The following is a 16,254-nucleotide window of genomic DNA, read 5'->3' as shown; positions in this document are numbered from 1 at the left end:
TCACAGTGCATTTTCTGTAGTTAACATACCTGGACTACATGAATGTATATAAAAGAGATAATACAAATTAAAACATGAAATCCCTGTGTTAATCCAGCATTTTATAAAAGAAGAGAAGGAGAATCTTTACGTTCTGGCTCGTTGGTCTAGGGGTATGATTCTCGCTTCGGGTGCGAGAGGTCCCGGGTTCAAATCCCGGACGAGCCCTCAACCTTTTACTTAAAAGACGAAAGCTGTGGAAAAAGCCGATTCCAAATTGCTTACGTGAACACGTAGTATTACAGCGTAATATTAAAAGATATGGTGAAAACTAACGCCACTCTCAGCACCTTTCATTTCATGCTTCGGCAGTGGTGTCTCTGTGAGGCTTTCCGATGCTGATTATTGTCCATGTGGGTGTATTGTTGCTGCCATGTCGAGTGCTGAGACCACAGATGAGGTTAATGTCCATGCCTTTGCGGTAGTGCTGACACATTAGACAAAAGAGGAGGGCTCGTCCGGGATTTGAACCCGGGACCTCTCGCACCCTAAGCGAGAATCATACCCCTAGACCAACGAGCCAGGTGACGGTTGCAGTTTGTCAACTGTTTTTAGTACTTACTGTTTTTACTTATCTATTCGTATGTATTCATTTAAGAAGCAGCTATTCTAGCAACAGCATTTACTGGAATGAACCATGGATGTAACGTTATAACATATCGGTAATTGAGGAGCTAATACTGACCGGAAGGAATGAACAAGAGGATCAAATGGTAATAGAAATGCTAGTTACCGATTACTAATGGCTTCATTTTCTAGAATAGCTAGCTATCTGTTTTCACTACATACGGTCAGTTAATTGCCTATATCAAGAACGGCTCACGGTAGCTAGCGTACATCACCTACCTTAGTAGATATAATGACAATCAAACTGGTCGCCCTAGTAGCTAGCTAGCGCTTGTCTTGTAGTGAGTTAGCCAGCGGATGGCAGCAGTGCACCTTAAAGAGCTGCTGTCACTGCATTCAAGGATGAAGAAGAAAAATTCGGTGGCCGTCTTTTAATTGGTTGATAGAATGGCTTGGTGCAGCATGAGCGACCAATAGTTATACCCCAGAGTTTAGGTACGTCCAATCAGGTGCCTTGTGGGCGGGACATCGTCATGCAAAATTATCTACTCCAAATTCAACCGTTGTGTGAATGTATCGAGATTCTAGTCTGTACTGTTTGATAGTTGTATATGGAAACGCCTATCAGACACTATTTGAGGTCATATAAGTTGCCTGTAAGTGCTAGAAATCACCTACGTCCACGTGAGTCTCTAAACGAAAGCGCTGAAGCTAGCAGATGATAATAGTCTGCTAGGTTAGCTAAGCTAACTGTCTAGCCTGAAGCATGCCGAATTTTTGCGCGGCCCCAAACTGTACACGGAAGAGCACACAATCCGATTTGGCATTTTTTCGGTTTCCACGGGACCCAGAGAGGTAAGGCATTGTATCTAACGTACCAGCGTTGACGAACTTTAGTATCCATGTAACTACCGTTAACCTTGTATGATTTCTTAGTCAGAATTGATTAGAATGACTGTGAAATTATTACATAGTTACTAACCGAAGCATTACCTCATATAAAACGCAATATGTTTCATGTGTGTAGGATTTGTCTTTAATTTTCCAATACCTAAGTAAACATATTTTGAAAAACACAGACATTTAGCAGTAAATACCTATTTTAACGAGTGTTTAAGTTGCATATCTAAGCTTATCTTTAAACTCTGGCAGAGTGAGTTTAGGGCTACTTTACTTTAGTAGGTAATCCTGTTCTCTCGAGTAGGCCACAACATGCAAACTATATCTAGGTCATGGGCACTTATTACTTGTATGTAGTCTCAGTAACACATACTGCGGCTGTGAAACACTACGGCCACTAGAAAATTATTTTTTATCAATTTCTTCACATTCTGAGCTGTGGCAAGAGCTGTTTTCGCCACAGTGTGACAGTTTGAGTACCTCTTTGATATTTGTTGTGTTGTATTACATTAGAGGGGCAATAATGTCTGTCAACACCACACTCAAAAAGTAAAGAATGCATGTTGTCCTTATTAAGTGTACATCACTTGTCCTGTATGAACATAATACATTTACAGAAGTTGATACAGACACAGCTACAGTTTCAGTGCATTGCTGTTCTTCAAATGTCACATAAATCTGGTTTGTGTCTTTTTTAGATGCCGAATCTGGGTAGAGAACTGCCGCAGGGCAGATCTAGAGGCGAAAACATCAGACCAGTTAAACAAGCACTACAGATTGTGTGCCAAACACTTTGACCCTGCTATGGTGTGCAAAACAGTGAGTATTGCACATGATTCTAGCCAACAGCCTGGCAGCATGTTTCCAGTTATTTCCCAAAAATGTGAGCCTCCCAAAAATGGTTTATTTGACTTTATTGCTTTTCAGAGCCCCTATAGGACTGTATTGAAGGATACAGCCATTCCAACTATATTTGATCTGACAAGCCATCTAAAAAATCCTCATACCAGACATCGCAAGCGGATTAAGGAACTTGTAAGAACATTTTTATTAGGTCGCCTTTCAGGATTGTTTTAAATGCACCTCTTAAGCGTAATAGTTTGACCAACTGTTGTCTCATTTTTGTAAATTAACTCCAGTTTTTAATTTCAGACTGAAGAAGATATAAGGAAGATTAAAGAAAGGAGATGTAAGTAAATAGGATATTTATTTGTGGTCGTAAATTTAAAATAATTGCATGTTAATTTTATTCAGTATCCATTTACTTAAAATTATCACTGTTCCTTTGTTGTCTGTCTCTCTCTCTCCCCAGTGGCATCTTCTATTCAGCAGCTTGTTTCGAAAAAAGATGCTGCAGTCGAGGATAGCACAAGCACCAATGAGGATGAACCTCAACTGTCCACAGAGGAGAAGGAGTTTCGTGAATACCTGAGATCCTTGTTTGAGGTTGTGGTCATGTTAGGAAAACAGAGTATCCCATTAGTGGCTGACAAAGCATCTGAAGCTGAACGCATGTCCAACAACTTCCAGGCCCTTCTAGATTACCGCATGAATGCTGGAGATGAAGCTTTGAAGAAGCGGTTTGAGGCGACAGCTGTGAACACAGAATACCTCTCTGCAACCCAGCAGAGCCAGCTCCTGGACGTCTGTGAGAACACCGTGAGAGAGGAGATGCTAATGGAGGTGCGAGAGAGTCGCTTCTTCTCCCTAGTGACAGGTGACCTTGTTGAATTTGCCAACGAGAAACACCTGCCTCTATTTTTACGCTTTGTGAATCAGCAGAACGTCCTTCGAGAGGAGTTTTTAGACTTTATGCTGTTTGATGGCGATGAATCTGCACTGGTAGAGAGGCTGGAGGCCCAGCTGACTGACCGTTGGGGGCTTAGCATGGAGGACTGCCGTGGTCAGGCCCACAAGGCCACTGGGACTTCCACCACCAAGATGAAAGCTGTGGCAGTATTACTGATGGAGAAGTATCCCCTGGCATTGCACATGCCTTGCTCTCATATGGCACTGAACATCCACCTGGCCAACAGTCTGCCTTTTCCCAATGTCCAGGTCGTCATGGAGACTCTGAGGAGGATTGGTGCTTTCTTTCGAACCCCGTTTACTCAAGATGAGCTAGAGAAAGCTATTTCTACTCACTACCAGAAAAATGAAGAAAAAGGAACTGCACTAAAACAGGCCTGTGGCTCAGGATGGACAGAGCAGCATAATGTCTTTGATGTGCTGCTAGATATGTTGCCGCCTCTGCTGCTGTGCATGGACAGCATTCGGGACAATGATGATGGAAAGTTTGCTGACGCTGCCACAGCGGATGCATATTCAATCACAGAAACCTTCGCTGACTTTGAGATCATTGTCACAATTGTCATCTTAAAGAATGTTCTAACGTTCACCAGAGCCTTTGGGAGGAATCTCCAAGGGGAAACACTCGATGTGTTTTTTGCTGCCAACAGTCTAACTGCTGTCCTGCATTCGCTAAATGAGGTCAATGATAACATTGATGTCTACCATGAATTCTGGTATGAGGAGGCTGTGAGTGTGGCAGATTTAATGGACGTTCCTGTGAAGGTGCCGAGGCTGTTTCTTCGGAAACAGCGTGCAGCTGACGTGGGAGAAATCCAAGCAGAGGCGTATTTTAAGGAGTATGTGACCTTCCCTGTCATTCGTGGCATCATGCAGGAGGTGGAAGACATGTTCTGTGAGACCAACCTCAAAGCTCTCAAGTGCCTGTCGCTGGTCCCAGCCGTCATGGGCCAAATGAAGTTCAACACCACTGAGGAGAACTATGCAGATGTTTACCGCAACGACCTCCCCAACCCAGATACACTTCCTGCGGAGCTTCACTGCTGGAGAATCAAGTGGAAGCACAGGGGCAAAGAGGTGCGCCTGCCCACCACCATCCATGAAACCCTTCAGCTGCCAGATGTCAAGTTCTTTCCCAACGTGAACTCCTTCCTCAAGGTGCTTTCCACTCTGCCAGTGCTGAAATTAGAGGACAACAAAAGCGACACAGCGAGTGAACGGCTGCAGGCTTATCTTAGCAACGTGCCCACCAAGCACTGGAACAAGAGTCTTGCAATGCTTAACATTAACACTCACGTCAAACACGACTTGGATGTCATGGTAGACAAATATTGCAGACTCTATCCAGAGGATGATCCTGAAGCTGAGGCTGAGTCTGAGGAAGTGGCTGAGGAAGATGGGATGAAATGACATGATGCAGGCACTGAGCTTGCTTCGCTGTTCTGGGACAAAATGAATGAAACAGATGTGCTGTCAGTCATAAACACATCCTCCTTTGGTCACTCTTTTATGTTTTTGTTTTTGTACACTTGGATATAAGTACTAATAATTTTAATGCAGATGTAAAGAGATAATAGATGGCATTTGTACTCAGTCCCTGAGGTTTCCAAGAAAAAAAAGACCCTTGTTCTTATTCTATGTGGTGAAAGTAGTGTTGTATTTAAATGCATCGCAGCCTGATCTTGCATTGTAAATAAGTACGCATACTCATTGGAGACTCAATAAAGATTGCAACACCACAAAACGTCCAGAAATGTAAGGCAGTGGGCATGATCTGAAGAGTCTGTCAGGCTGTTTTCTTAGTAGCCTCCTCTGTAATGATGTTTTGGTCTCAAGGAAAGTATTTTTTAGCCCTTTTTTCTTCATTTATTTTATTTGTTAAATTTGGTAGATGGGGTTTTTCTGCACAGATTAACTGCCATAAACGGCTCATTTACTGTTAGCTTTCCTTCATCGTGAGCTTTCATTTCAAACCACATGATGAAGGCAAGTGGTTCTGTTAAATCCTTTCCACTGACAGTGAGGCAGGAGGAGCACAAGGGGGAGCAGTTAACGCCAATATCAGCAGAAACCCTGGATTCATGCTCAATGGGAAGCAATCTGTTTTTATAAATAAAAAGCTTACACTGCTAGTGTGACATGTTTTGTCTAATTAATAAGGCCAGTATGTTGAAAGTTCACCTCTTTGCGTTGAACAGGAGGAAAATACCATTCTGAGATGTAATAAAGTTTTACGTATGCGTCCCATGTACTGTCTTGCAGGGGAAAAATGCAGGAAATGGGACACAACTCTGGATGTAGCAGTAATTGTATGTTCTTGTGATAATTATTTATGGAAAGATGGTTTTCTTTTTGCTGCAGTGTTCATTAACTTGTCAGATTTTATGTAAACTTTCACAATCTGTATAGAATGCAAAATGAAGGCGCTTTGAGTCAGTTTTGTGGCAAAATGTCCCTTTTTATTTTTCTCTTCAGTTGTATGCGTACTTCATTTTTGGATCCGTCTAGTTACCACGTTAAAATGAAAATTTCATCGAAATCATGTAAATGTAGAAAAAGGAAACAGGAAATCTGAAAATAATAATGAATAAATGTAAATATTTGACTTGCAAGTTTATACATGGACAAGTAAAGATTTTTCATTTTTCAGCAACATTGTCGGCCCTTTCCTCCAATTGGAACAACAATAAGCTGCTGTTAACAACTGTAGTTTGAAGTCGGCATTTTCTGACATGGCAGCACAGGGGTTAAACGTGTCTCCTCCCTCTTTGCTGGCCAGACTGTGACGAGCTCAGGTGATAGTTCACCGTGCAAACCGTGCAGACCCCGGGCATCTCGAAGCATCACACAAATGTGGGTGGGGTCGCTTTGATGCGCAACCAGACAGCAATGTGCACTCCACAGCAAACCCCAAAGTCAGTCTAAAACTTCCAATAAGAGCAAATAGCCTGCAGGAGGAGAGAGGGGGAGGCGTGGGGGCTCTACTTCCTTAGTCTCATGCAAAGATTGGTGAGATATAGCCAACTCAACAGAGAATTACACAAAGCTAGAAGGAGGAATAACCCTGAGTGGACAGAAACTGAGAGGGTACAGGGTGAGGGAGCGAGCACTTGCAGTTCTTCGAGTCGTGAGTAGGACGTTTATTTACACGTTTATCCCTGATTTAGAGTTTTTCTGTGCATCTTTTTCTCCGTCAGCCTCCTAGTGTTTTTCATCATGGCATGGCCGTGCATTACGCGTGCTTGCTGCATCAACCGCTTTTGGACCGAGCTGGACAAAGCGGACATCGCGGTGCCTTTGGTTTTCACCAAATACTCGGATGTGGCCGACGTGCAGCATCTTCCCCATCACCCGCAGCCGAAACAGAAGAGGGCCGGTGCCATTGCCATAGAAACCCAGCCCCATCCCGGCGAGCAGGAGGCTGGGAAGGCACCGCCCGCCACGGGTGCCGCAGCGGGCAAAGATGGCTCTACTGCGTCCGTCATGCACCAAGACTTCAAGGCGTGGAGAGTGCGCCCCGAGCCCAGCTGCAAGCCCAGGAATGAGTACCAACGCTCGGCGACCCCGTTCAATAACGAAACTCAGTATCAGAAGGATTATAAGCCCTGGCCTATACCGAAGAAGCACGATCACCCCTGGATCCCCAAACCTAGCCCCACCGCCACCGCAACCGCCGGCGGGCCAGAGCGGAGCGCAGGAGGCGGTAAGCTGGAGCACGCGGCCACCGAGGCCGAGACCGGCGTGGAGAAGAGCGAGATCGAAGAGAAAATGCAGGAGAAGGAGGCGAAGGAGGCGATGAAGAGAAGCGTGAAGAGGGAAAAGTCCGCAGAGAGACAAACGGGTGAAAAGACGGAGGGACAGATGCCCGCAGACGCGAGCGCCGAGCAGAGGAAAGGCAGAGCAGCCGCAGACGCTCTCAACAGACAGATAAAGGAGGTTATGTCGACTTCCAGCAGCTACAGGTAAGTCTGCGAGAGAGCGAGCCATGATCATGCAGTATGTGTTCTTAATTTATTCTAAGACCATTATAATAAAAGCCTGTGTTTGCTTTTACTTTACTGTGACTTAAGAGTGGGTTACAACTGAGGCACTTTATTTCTAAGGTTATCGACAGTGCTGCATACAAGTGTACCGTGTTACACAACATTTCTGACAGCAACAGCCCGCAGAGCTAGCCTCTGTATGCCACACTGCTCTGCCCAGTGATTAAACATCATTTAGAGATCATCACGGGATATTTGGTATGTCATGGTCTCTTGTTACAATCTCCAGGGATTTCCTAAGCAAACTGATACTGCCACAGATAAAGGTTGCATTATTGATTTCTTTTTTCCTGCTTTATCCTCCCTAAGAGTACTACCAAATCAATGCAGCAGCCTATGAATGAGTTCAGCCAGTAAATGGGTCTGAATCTAATCATGTGTCTTATCATGGTTTCTCTGCACAGGCTTCCTCTGAATTGAATTGGGGAGGCTTAATGCATGCAAATTAACAAGACTTGCTGGCTTCAGTCTGCCCCACTGAAATTTTGAAGTTAACATGCGTTGTACCAGTGCCCTCAGTTTAGTTTTATAAAAACAAACTTATTCCAAATTATTATTTCACAAGAACTTAACTGACCAATAAACCTAATGTGCTACTTATGAAAGTGCAGTTACAATGCGCTTGGTGAGCAGTAAAACAAAACTAAGTATTATTACATAATTAATGAAATGCTGGATTAATAATAAGAAGCAATTGTTCAGAAGAAGAGCACAGACATGTACCACAAGAATAAACAAAGAAACTAATTAGAGATGACATAAAACCTTTGTTTCTCGGAAGTTGAAAGGCTACATGACCTTTATCTTTGAGCTAGAATTCCAGGCTTTCCTGTTACATCTAGCAATTTAAATTGAAATGATTAATTTAATTCAATATTTTCTTAGTCACTGAATGGAAACTATTTTTGATTTCAGCAAATAATAAGAAATAAACTATTCAGTACACACTGTAATACCAGTTACCAGTGATAAAACAGAGGAGCATTAATACTTGTTTCAATATATAGCAATAAAAGTTATCTAGTTGCTGATTTTATAAATAGGCTAATTTCCTGAAGTGGAGCATTGAATACTCTTGATAGTTTCTTAATACAATAGAAAATTTATACTCCTTATTATCCATAACAGGTGTGTTTAAGAGTCCATGAGCCTGCCATGTCAGGTCTTACAGAGCAAAGTAAATCTAAAGATCAAATTTTGACATCACTGCTAAACATAACAGTTGGCTAATATGGAGAGATTAATAGGCGAATATGATCCCGTGATATGAATCAAGTAGTCAGTATATTCAGCTGAGGTATAGTCAACATGAGACATTATAAACGCTTGAACAATTTAAAAGTCTGTTATTGTCAGTATATGATCGATCCAATTTAGTCCTGCCACGTTTCTCAGTGGACAACAGTGTGTATTAAACTGCATTTAAATAGCTGCTCATGGTGTACTTGTCATTTAACATGAACACTGGCCAACATGCCAGTCATAATCCATACCAAGAAATACTCCTCCTCGACATTTTTAAAACAAATTTTGATTAACACACTCTGCTGTTTTGTTATCATGACCAGTTAACATGTTAGTCCTGAAGTTTAATGTTGCATGACATGCTGCTGACAAGTTGCTACAAAGCAATATGGAAAACATGCAATGTTCATTTTCAGCAGTTTCAGTAACATTAAACCTTTTAGAGCTGAAAGGATTAGTCGATTAATCAATTACTTTGACCAAATATTAATCAGAAACTACTTTGATAATCGATTAATCCTTTCAGTCATTTTTCAAGCAAAAATGTTGAACATTCTCTGATTCCAGCTTCTCTGCTATCAAGGTGTGATGCTTTTCTTTTTCATCTTTAAAATAACCCAAATATATATTCGATTAATCGAGAACAAGAACCAATCTCTGTTTGCTCTTTCCATTGTTCTTAGGACTGAGTTCAAGGCATATAAGGATGTGAAACCAGTGAAGGCCATCAAAGCTCCATCTCAGTATAAACCCCCAGTGGAGGGGACCAGTCTGGAAACCAGCTACAGTGCCACATTCAAGGGGGAGCAGGTGAAGGCTCACCCCACTGACAACAAGCTGGTGGAGCGCAGGAGGATACGCAGCCTGTACAGTGAGCCCAGCAAGGAACCTGCCAAGGTGAGAGCATGTCCACACATAGATCCACTGATGTTAGTCTAGGTCTGTGAAATACTCGTACCACCATTGACCATTACTTACTGTAAGTACATTGAAGTATGGTCATGTCTAAAACTTAATTAGCCCTGCTATACCCTAGGTTTAGTGTTTAACACACTGTTTATCAGTTTTACTTTGTTTTGAGTTCTTACTCACTGCTGCATAAATGTTATTTTATTTTACACGTCATCCAAGTCACGCTCTGGCCCAATGGCAGGTGGCAAAACAGCATCATAATTTATATCAGACATTTTAAATGACTAAATAAGCACTTGCCATTGTTATATAATTCCATAATGTATATACATCAGCCTGTAAAATGTTTAAATAAGCCAGTGTGTGTCAATTTTAAGTAAACAAACAATAACTCTGTAACTGAGCAAATTTTACATACTAATACAGAAAATATTGATTGCATCAGTTTGAAATGTTACATTTATATCCCATTTTTGGAATATAGCAAAAGTGACTTCATCCCATATTAAAGTAGGCCTTTATTTGTAGATATTCCTAACATGGATTGGTATCTGCGTGCATGTTATCGACAGTTCAGACAAAAATTGGTTATTAATGTGTCTATAGCAGTGTGTTCATATGGCCACTCCCTCTCTCGTTCTTGTAGGACTTCTCAGAGACTGAGAGCAGCTCTGTTCTAAATCTGCTGTAGTCAGGTGTGTTCTCTGTTTCTTCTAGAAGGCATGGAGTCTGACCTCAAATTGATCAGACGCAAACGTGCATACAGTACACATACAGACACACACACACACACACCCACACAGTATGCGTCGTGGCCAGTACGAGCCACAGTCACATGTATCACCCAGCTGCCAGACGCAATCCTGCAAAAAGGATCCGCCACATCTTCACTGTTTGCCCACCTCTCAGCCTGCACCACCCACCACTCTTTATGCAGCTGACCGCGCAAATTCTGTGGGTCTATGTAAGAGGGTGGATTCATTAATAAATGGAAGAAACAAAGAAGCTTAGATGATATTGCCAAGTAACAAAAGAGAAAGATTTATTGCATCAGTGGAGGCCAACAAGATAAAAACCTCTTCACATTTGATAAACATTTAAAAAGATCTGTGCTGTTTAGGGCTCTATTTTGGTGACGATGTATGGTGCAAATTATGTTAGGAAAAATGGCATTTTGTTCATAAGTTTTTCCATGTCTGCACACAGTTGGCTCACCATGAATTTGACAGAATTTGATTTGGTGTGTGCCAGTGGCCATGGAAAATGGTGCAGTATATTTTTGGTATCAGGCATTGGTAACACTTATTTGCAGACACTTGTTTGCTTTTGATGTCTGATTCGCATAGTAGCAGTTTGCAGCTCAGTATACTGCAGCTGTGAAGATCTAAAAATGTGTACTAAAAATTTGTAAATGTGTTGAATCTAATCTGGACCGTGAAAATGGCTGAACATCATGGTGCAGAGTGCACTGCTTTTAAGGTTTTTTGGGTCGTGAATGACACAGTCCCCTACCACACCTAATGTTAACATCTTTGTCATATATTTCTCCAAATTCCACCATGACTAACTGTCTGTGGCAACAAAATTTACGAAAAAGATTTACAATGCCTTATGCACTACTTACTTTGCACCACAACCCTTTTATACACAGAAATAGAGCACTTTATTTTTACTGTCAGAAACAGCTTTTTACAAACATCTCCTTCATTGTACAAGTTTTTAAGGTTTATTTATTCAGCAAAAGTTGAGCATGTCTGCAACCTTTTTTGCTCTACACGAACTCATTTATACAAATTGAACATTTGCGTATTTTATTGTTGTGGCAGCTCCACAACAGAAAGAAGCTGGGGGCCTTGCTTAAGGGCACATTCATCTCTGCACCCACATTTCCCCATGGGAATTTGAACCAGCGATCCTCCAGTTACACGCCTGCTTCTTAAGCATCTAGGTTTTGTCACCACTATTAATGGTTGAATGTGACCAAAATATTTTGTTCTTTAAAGTGTAAGACTAACATCATATATTAATATAAACCATGTACTTTGAATGTTATGCTTTCGTTAAAAGTTGATTTTAATGGAAAACTGCACGAACCACTGTTCTATTAAAGTAAAAGGCACAAATACACCTTTTGTGCTATTGTTTTTCTTTGCACTTCATTGCACTAACCACATAATGCAAATATCACCTATACCATATGGTGTCATTTGCTTGTCATCATTTTAAGTAACAGGATAAAAAAAAGGTACGTACCGCATGCTAAAATAGGACTTCGACATGATTTAGAGTCTCTGTGACTTAAAGGTGGGGCATGCGATTCTAGAGAAATCCAATACCGTGACAAATACCATGATATAGAGCGAACAATGACACAGCAAGTAATGTAACTAATGTTAGCTAGGTTGTGGGTTAGCAAACTGTCCCTACAGTTGCTGCTGCGAAGCTAACAGCTAGAGAGGACGAGACGGTTTCCCACATACTCACAACTCTCCTGCTACAACAGCAGCATATCTTGGAAAACTACAAAGTAAGATGAATGTCTGTGGGCAAGTCATTTAACGTTACCTGACACACAAATCGCGGCTGGAATAGTGTTGTGTGGCTCGGTCCGAGCCACTTTGTTTGTTTCCCGTTTACAGAGCCAGGGCTGTGTACAAACACTGGAGTTTTTTTTCAGCGTACACACTGAACAGACAGCTAGCAGACCGTGAGGAGATATTTGCTGAATTTGACAAAAAGACTATTGTTGGTGTATTGGATTAGAATCACATACCCCACCTTTAAGTGATTGTTTAAAGGAATACTTTAATATTTTGAGAAATGCTCTTATTTTCTTTCTTGACGAGAGTTAGATGAAAAGATCGTTACCACTCTCATACAGTATCTGTTGTTAAATATGAAGCTACAGCCAGCAGCTGATTATCTTAGCTTAGCACAAAGACTGCAAACTTCCTGGAGTCTTGCCGTCATGAGAAGGCTCCAGGAAGTCACTGCCAGCCAAGAAATAGTCCAGCACATAATCCCCCGTAGAACCCTGTTTTTTGTTTTACTTTTGGACAGAACCAAGCTAGCTGTTTCCTCCCATTTCCAGTCTTTATGCTAAGCTAAGCTAATCGGCTGCTGGCTGTAGCTTTATATTTAATGGACAGACGTGAGAGTGGTATCGTTTTTCTCATTTAACTCTCGACAACAAAGTGAATAAGTGCATTTCCTCAAATATCGAACTATTGCTTTAACATCAGTTTTGACTATTTTTGAGTTTAATCTCAGTGTTTTCACCTCTCTTCTCTTTCAGGTGGATAAACCAGTGTCTCGCACCAAACCAAAAAAGACGGCAACAACAACTACAGGGAGAATGGTGAAAAAATCTAAAGAGAAGCAGCTTGCTAGTTCCCAGTCAGCCAAGAAGAAACCGTCTTTGGGCGCCCCAGAACCCAAACCAGAGGGAGTTGTCACAAAGAAGAGCAAAGAGATCAGCAATAGACTGGCTGAAGCGAAGCATTAAAAGTAGTTCATGTCTACTCTTTTATGTGCGCGATCAAAGGCTACTTGACGAATTACGCAAATTTCTTCCCTTTGGTTTATTTCCTTACCTGTTGTTTTTGCTGTCCTGTCATATATTGTTCACCTTTGAATGGGCACTGATGTTGAGCTTTTAGAATAATGCAAATAGTTTCACTGTAAACTGTGTGTGTGAGTGTGTGTGTATGTAAATGTGTGAAAGTATGTGATTCCTTGTATTTTGGTGCACAGAACCGCTTTATATCATTGAGCACATAATTTGCACATTATTTATATGAGTTCTGTTTGGCATCAAGCTATGAAAAGAGAGCCATCAGTACACATGTAGTACGTGTATGAAAGGGCATTTTTACCTTTGTCTGAATGGATGACAATTCAGATCAGTATCAAAATGATTGTAGAAAATGTCACAGGATGCTTTTTCTCTGAGACTGTATCACATGAGAGGTTTTGTGAAAGTACAAAATCTGTTTTACGGTTGCGTTTCCTAGTTACAGTGCCTCCGCTGTATGGTCCTGGTTTTCATTTCATTGTTCTGGATGATATCTGGTTTAATCAGTTTGGTTGCTAAGAAACCAAATGAACTGTAATATAATTGCTACAGCTTGCATGCAGGACCCCTGTTTTTGGTTGAGTAGGAGCATTTTAGCAGACTATATGTCACAGTCACATTTTAGCTTGTAAATCGAGCCATTTAAGATAAATGTATGGGCGCAAGACCGTTTAAAATATAATGCATGTGTAGTAATAGACACTGGTCACACCGAAAAACAAAAGTACATACAGTAAGTAAAATCATAGTCTAGTGGCTGTTAAAGCTATAAAATAAATATACCAGCAATATGGTTTCACCAACAAACTTATTTCTTGCAATCTAAATGGAGATCCACGCCTTTGATTTAGTGGGAATACTGCAGTTCCTACGATGACTCAGTATTTTGTGACATTGTACTCCATCCTCTCCTCTGAGCTGTGATGCTGTAATTGTGCTAAATAAGAAAAAAACATTATGCATATAGGCCTGAGAAACTATTGTATTTACTCAATAATTTTCGCTCTGAATGGACTGATCTCTCCAGGTGTTGAAGGACAAGGAATGGGCCAGGACTTGTAGTTCAGCTCTTTAAAATGCTGCTGTCTGAAAATGCGCAAATCACATCTGTTCATCGTGAGTGTGACATGAGGTGTTTTTACTAAAATATCATCACACCCTTCCCCTCTCTGGTTGTAAACACAGTCGTCTACTGTGATACCCTTAGCAGCCAACATGGCTGCAGAGTGTGAGGGCCGAGTCGAGCACTAACCAACGCGAGTCTGCTTCCAGTTTTAGCCTCAGTGTGTGTGTGTGTGTGTCTGTGTGTGTATGTGTGTGTGAGTGAGTGAATGTTTGTGTCTGACCTCTACAGCCTGCTGCCTGCTAGCACCAAGTCTGACCCAACCACTAGACGTGCTGCTATGCACTCCAACACCCTGGTGCTATATCTCTCATCGTGTATGCTGTCTGGTTTGGACTGCGTGTGTCATCAGACCAGAGTGAAATGATGTTATGACAATGTCATACCGCTGCAGACATGTTGTGATGTTGTGCTTGTATTTTCAGCTTGCTCTGAATGAACTCTGATTAAAATGATGATACAGAATCCTGTGTTGTGACTTATTGTATCCTTCAAGTTGGGCATTAATATTCCTTAAATGTATTTGTAAAAAAAAGTATTCTATCTTCACACCCATAACCTGACAAAATATTCCTTCTGAGTTGCAGAAATGTTGCAAAAAATGAGAATTAATTTTTTAATAAATATCTGTGTTTTATCTTTTGTATTTGATGCAACAGCCATTGTATGCTACAGTAATAGGGAGTCATTTAACTAATCAAAATTTTTTCTAAATAATTAGAAAGATAGCAAGGCATGAAATTAATAGAACAGGGAAATTGCAGGACAGTGCAGAGTCGATGGCTAATTGTATTGCAGAGACCACAAAATAAACTAAAAGGTGAACAGTCATTATTCCCAAAGTGTAATATATAAATGCTCTAACTGGATATTTGCTTTTTAAAAATACATAATTCTGTCTCAACAATGAGGCTTATACATTTCAACCATTATGTAGTTATATAACCTAAATGTAGTTTTAAGAAGAAGCTTCTATGGTTAAAGGGGGAGTTCAAGATGTTATTAACCAATCAAGCCCTTTCTTATAGCGTTCATTATGTTCGTATTGGTGTCTTTGTTTCTGAACCGTTGTCATTCCCACCTTACAAGCAATTGGGACATTATATATAGAGGCAAACATTAACTAAGTCTGAAAATGCAACATCATGCTCACTGTGTTGATGTCATTCATTATTCTGAAAAATAGATGCATATATACAGTATATGCTTGAATATAAAAAGCATTGAAAAATATGGTCCAGGGGTGTCTACTAAAAACTTTGGACAAATTTGGACTAAATTACAGCAATCAAGCATACTGGATTACTAATGTTTAACTTTAGTTATCACTGATTTGTTACAAAGTGCAATTTAGGAAATAATTTTCCAGGCCTGGATTCTTTTCCCACAGCACTCCTAGAGGCCAAAGTAAGCACAGTATGTAAAGTATTTTAAAGAGTAGACATGTTGTGCCCTGCAGATGTCTTAATCCTCCAAACTCAGCTAACATTTAGAGGGTGTTTTCCTTAACCTGAGATGTCCTCCGTGCATCGTTCCCTCCATTTGTCTTACAGTTCATGGATTAATTAAGAGACGCAAAATGGTCTCATCTTAAAACAAAAGATCCATCTTAAATGAAACAAAGGGAAAATGGAAACATTATCTGATTATTTTTCAGTTCATTCACTTGCAAGCGTTGGGATGCTGGTGGTCATTTTCCTGTGAATCAGTCATCCTGACATAAAACTGCATGAATAATTCAGTTGTTATGGGTCCTTGTGTTTGCAGAGCAGCATGAAATATTGAATAACAGATCAGCGATGGCATTGGAGCTGCCTAAGCTCTGTCCCTTCTCTAAAAGACTTGTCTGGCTGGTTACAGTCTCATCTACACAGCTTATTATATTGTGTTGAAAGGGTAGAATTGAGATTTCATACACTTGTTCTACTGTGTATGAAATATACTATATAATTGTGTCCTTAAAGTGTCGTTTTTGTCATGTTAAAGCATTAACTGCCAGTTAATGTCACAAACAAAGAAGTTACTGTTATAACCAAAAAAGA

At 40.8% G+C, this 16,254-nt stretch overlaps 2 protein-coding genes and 2 non-coding genes across 8 annotated transcripts; 3 read left to right on the top strand and 1 right to left on the bottom strand.

Annotated features, from left to right (window-relative positions):
* The first annotated feature begins 135 nt into the window (after positions 1-135).
* Positions 136-207, top strand: trnap-cgg. The gene has a single exon. It is a non-coding gene; the product is annotated as a tRNA-Pro (tRNA).
* Positions 208-489: 282 nt separating this feature from the next.
* trnap-agg lies at positions 490-561 on the bottom strand. The gene has a single exon. It is a non-coding gene; the product is annotated as a tRNA-Pro (tRNA).
* Positions 562-862: 301 nt separating this feature from the next.
* Positions 863-5,964, top strand: thap12b (THAP domain containing 12b). Of its 3 annotated transcripts, none has more exons than XM_044203713.1 (5): positions 863-1,461; positions 2,205-2,541; positions 2,659-2,695; positions 2,819-2,952; positions 3,037-5,964. In XM_044203713.1, exons 1-5 carry the CDS (start codon positions 1,373-1,375, stop codon positions 4,723-4,725), a joined length of 2,286 nt encoding a protein of 761 aa, XP_044059648.1. In that variant the 5' UTR covers positions 863-1,372; the 3' UTR covers positions 4,726-5,964. The 3 variants fall into 3 exon arrangements, with proteins under 3 accessions (XP_044059648.1, XP_044059647.1, XP_044059649.1); XM_044203714.1 differs by having other exon boundaries at positions 901-1,461; positions 2,205-2,325; positions 2,434-2,541; positions 2,819-5,964; XM_044203712.1 differs by having other exon boundaries at positions 870-1,461; positions 2,819-5,964.
* A 154-nt stretch (positions 5,965-6,118) lies between these two features.
* On the top strand, positions 6,119-14,677 carry map6b (microtubule-associated protein 6b). 3 transcript variants are annotated; one of them, XM_044203716.1, is made up of 4 exons: positions 6,119-6,324; positions 6,513-7,277; positions 9,287-9,500; positions 12,811-14,677. In XM_044203716.1, the coding sequence occupies exons 2-4, from the start codon at positions 6,532-6,534 to the stop codon at positions 13,018-13,020; spliced, it is 1,170 nt and encodes a 389-aa protein (XP_044059651.1). In that variant the 5' UTR covers positions 6,119-6,324; positions 6,513-6,531; the 3' UTR covers positions 13,021-14,677. The 3 variants fall into 3 exon arrangements, with proteins under 3 accessions (XP_044059651.1, XP_044059650.1, XP_044059652.1); XM_044203715.1 differs by having other exon boundaries at positions 6,119-6,409; XM_044203717.1 differs by lacking the exon at positions 6,119-6,324 and adding an exon at positions 10,162-10,210 and having other exon boundaries at positions 12,811-12,942.
* Positions 14,678-16,254: the final 1,577 nt, after the last annotated feature.

This window comes from Siniperca chuatsi, linkage group LG7 (assembly GCF_020085105.1).
Source record: "Siniperca chuatsi isolate FFG_IHB_CAS linkage group LG7, ASM2008510v1, whole genome shotgun sequence".
Taxonomy (NCBI): domain Eukaryota; kingdom Metazoa; phylum Chordata; class Actinopteri; order Centrarchiformes; family Sinipercidae; genus Siniperca; species Siniperca chuatsi.
The sequence above is the reverse complement of the archived record's forward strand: the minus strand, read 5'-3'. Positions and strand labels throughout refer to the sequence as shown.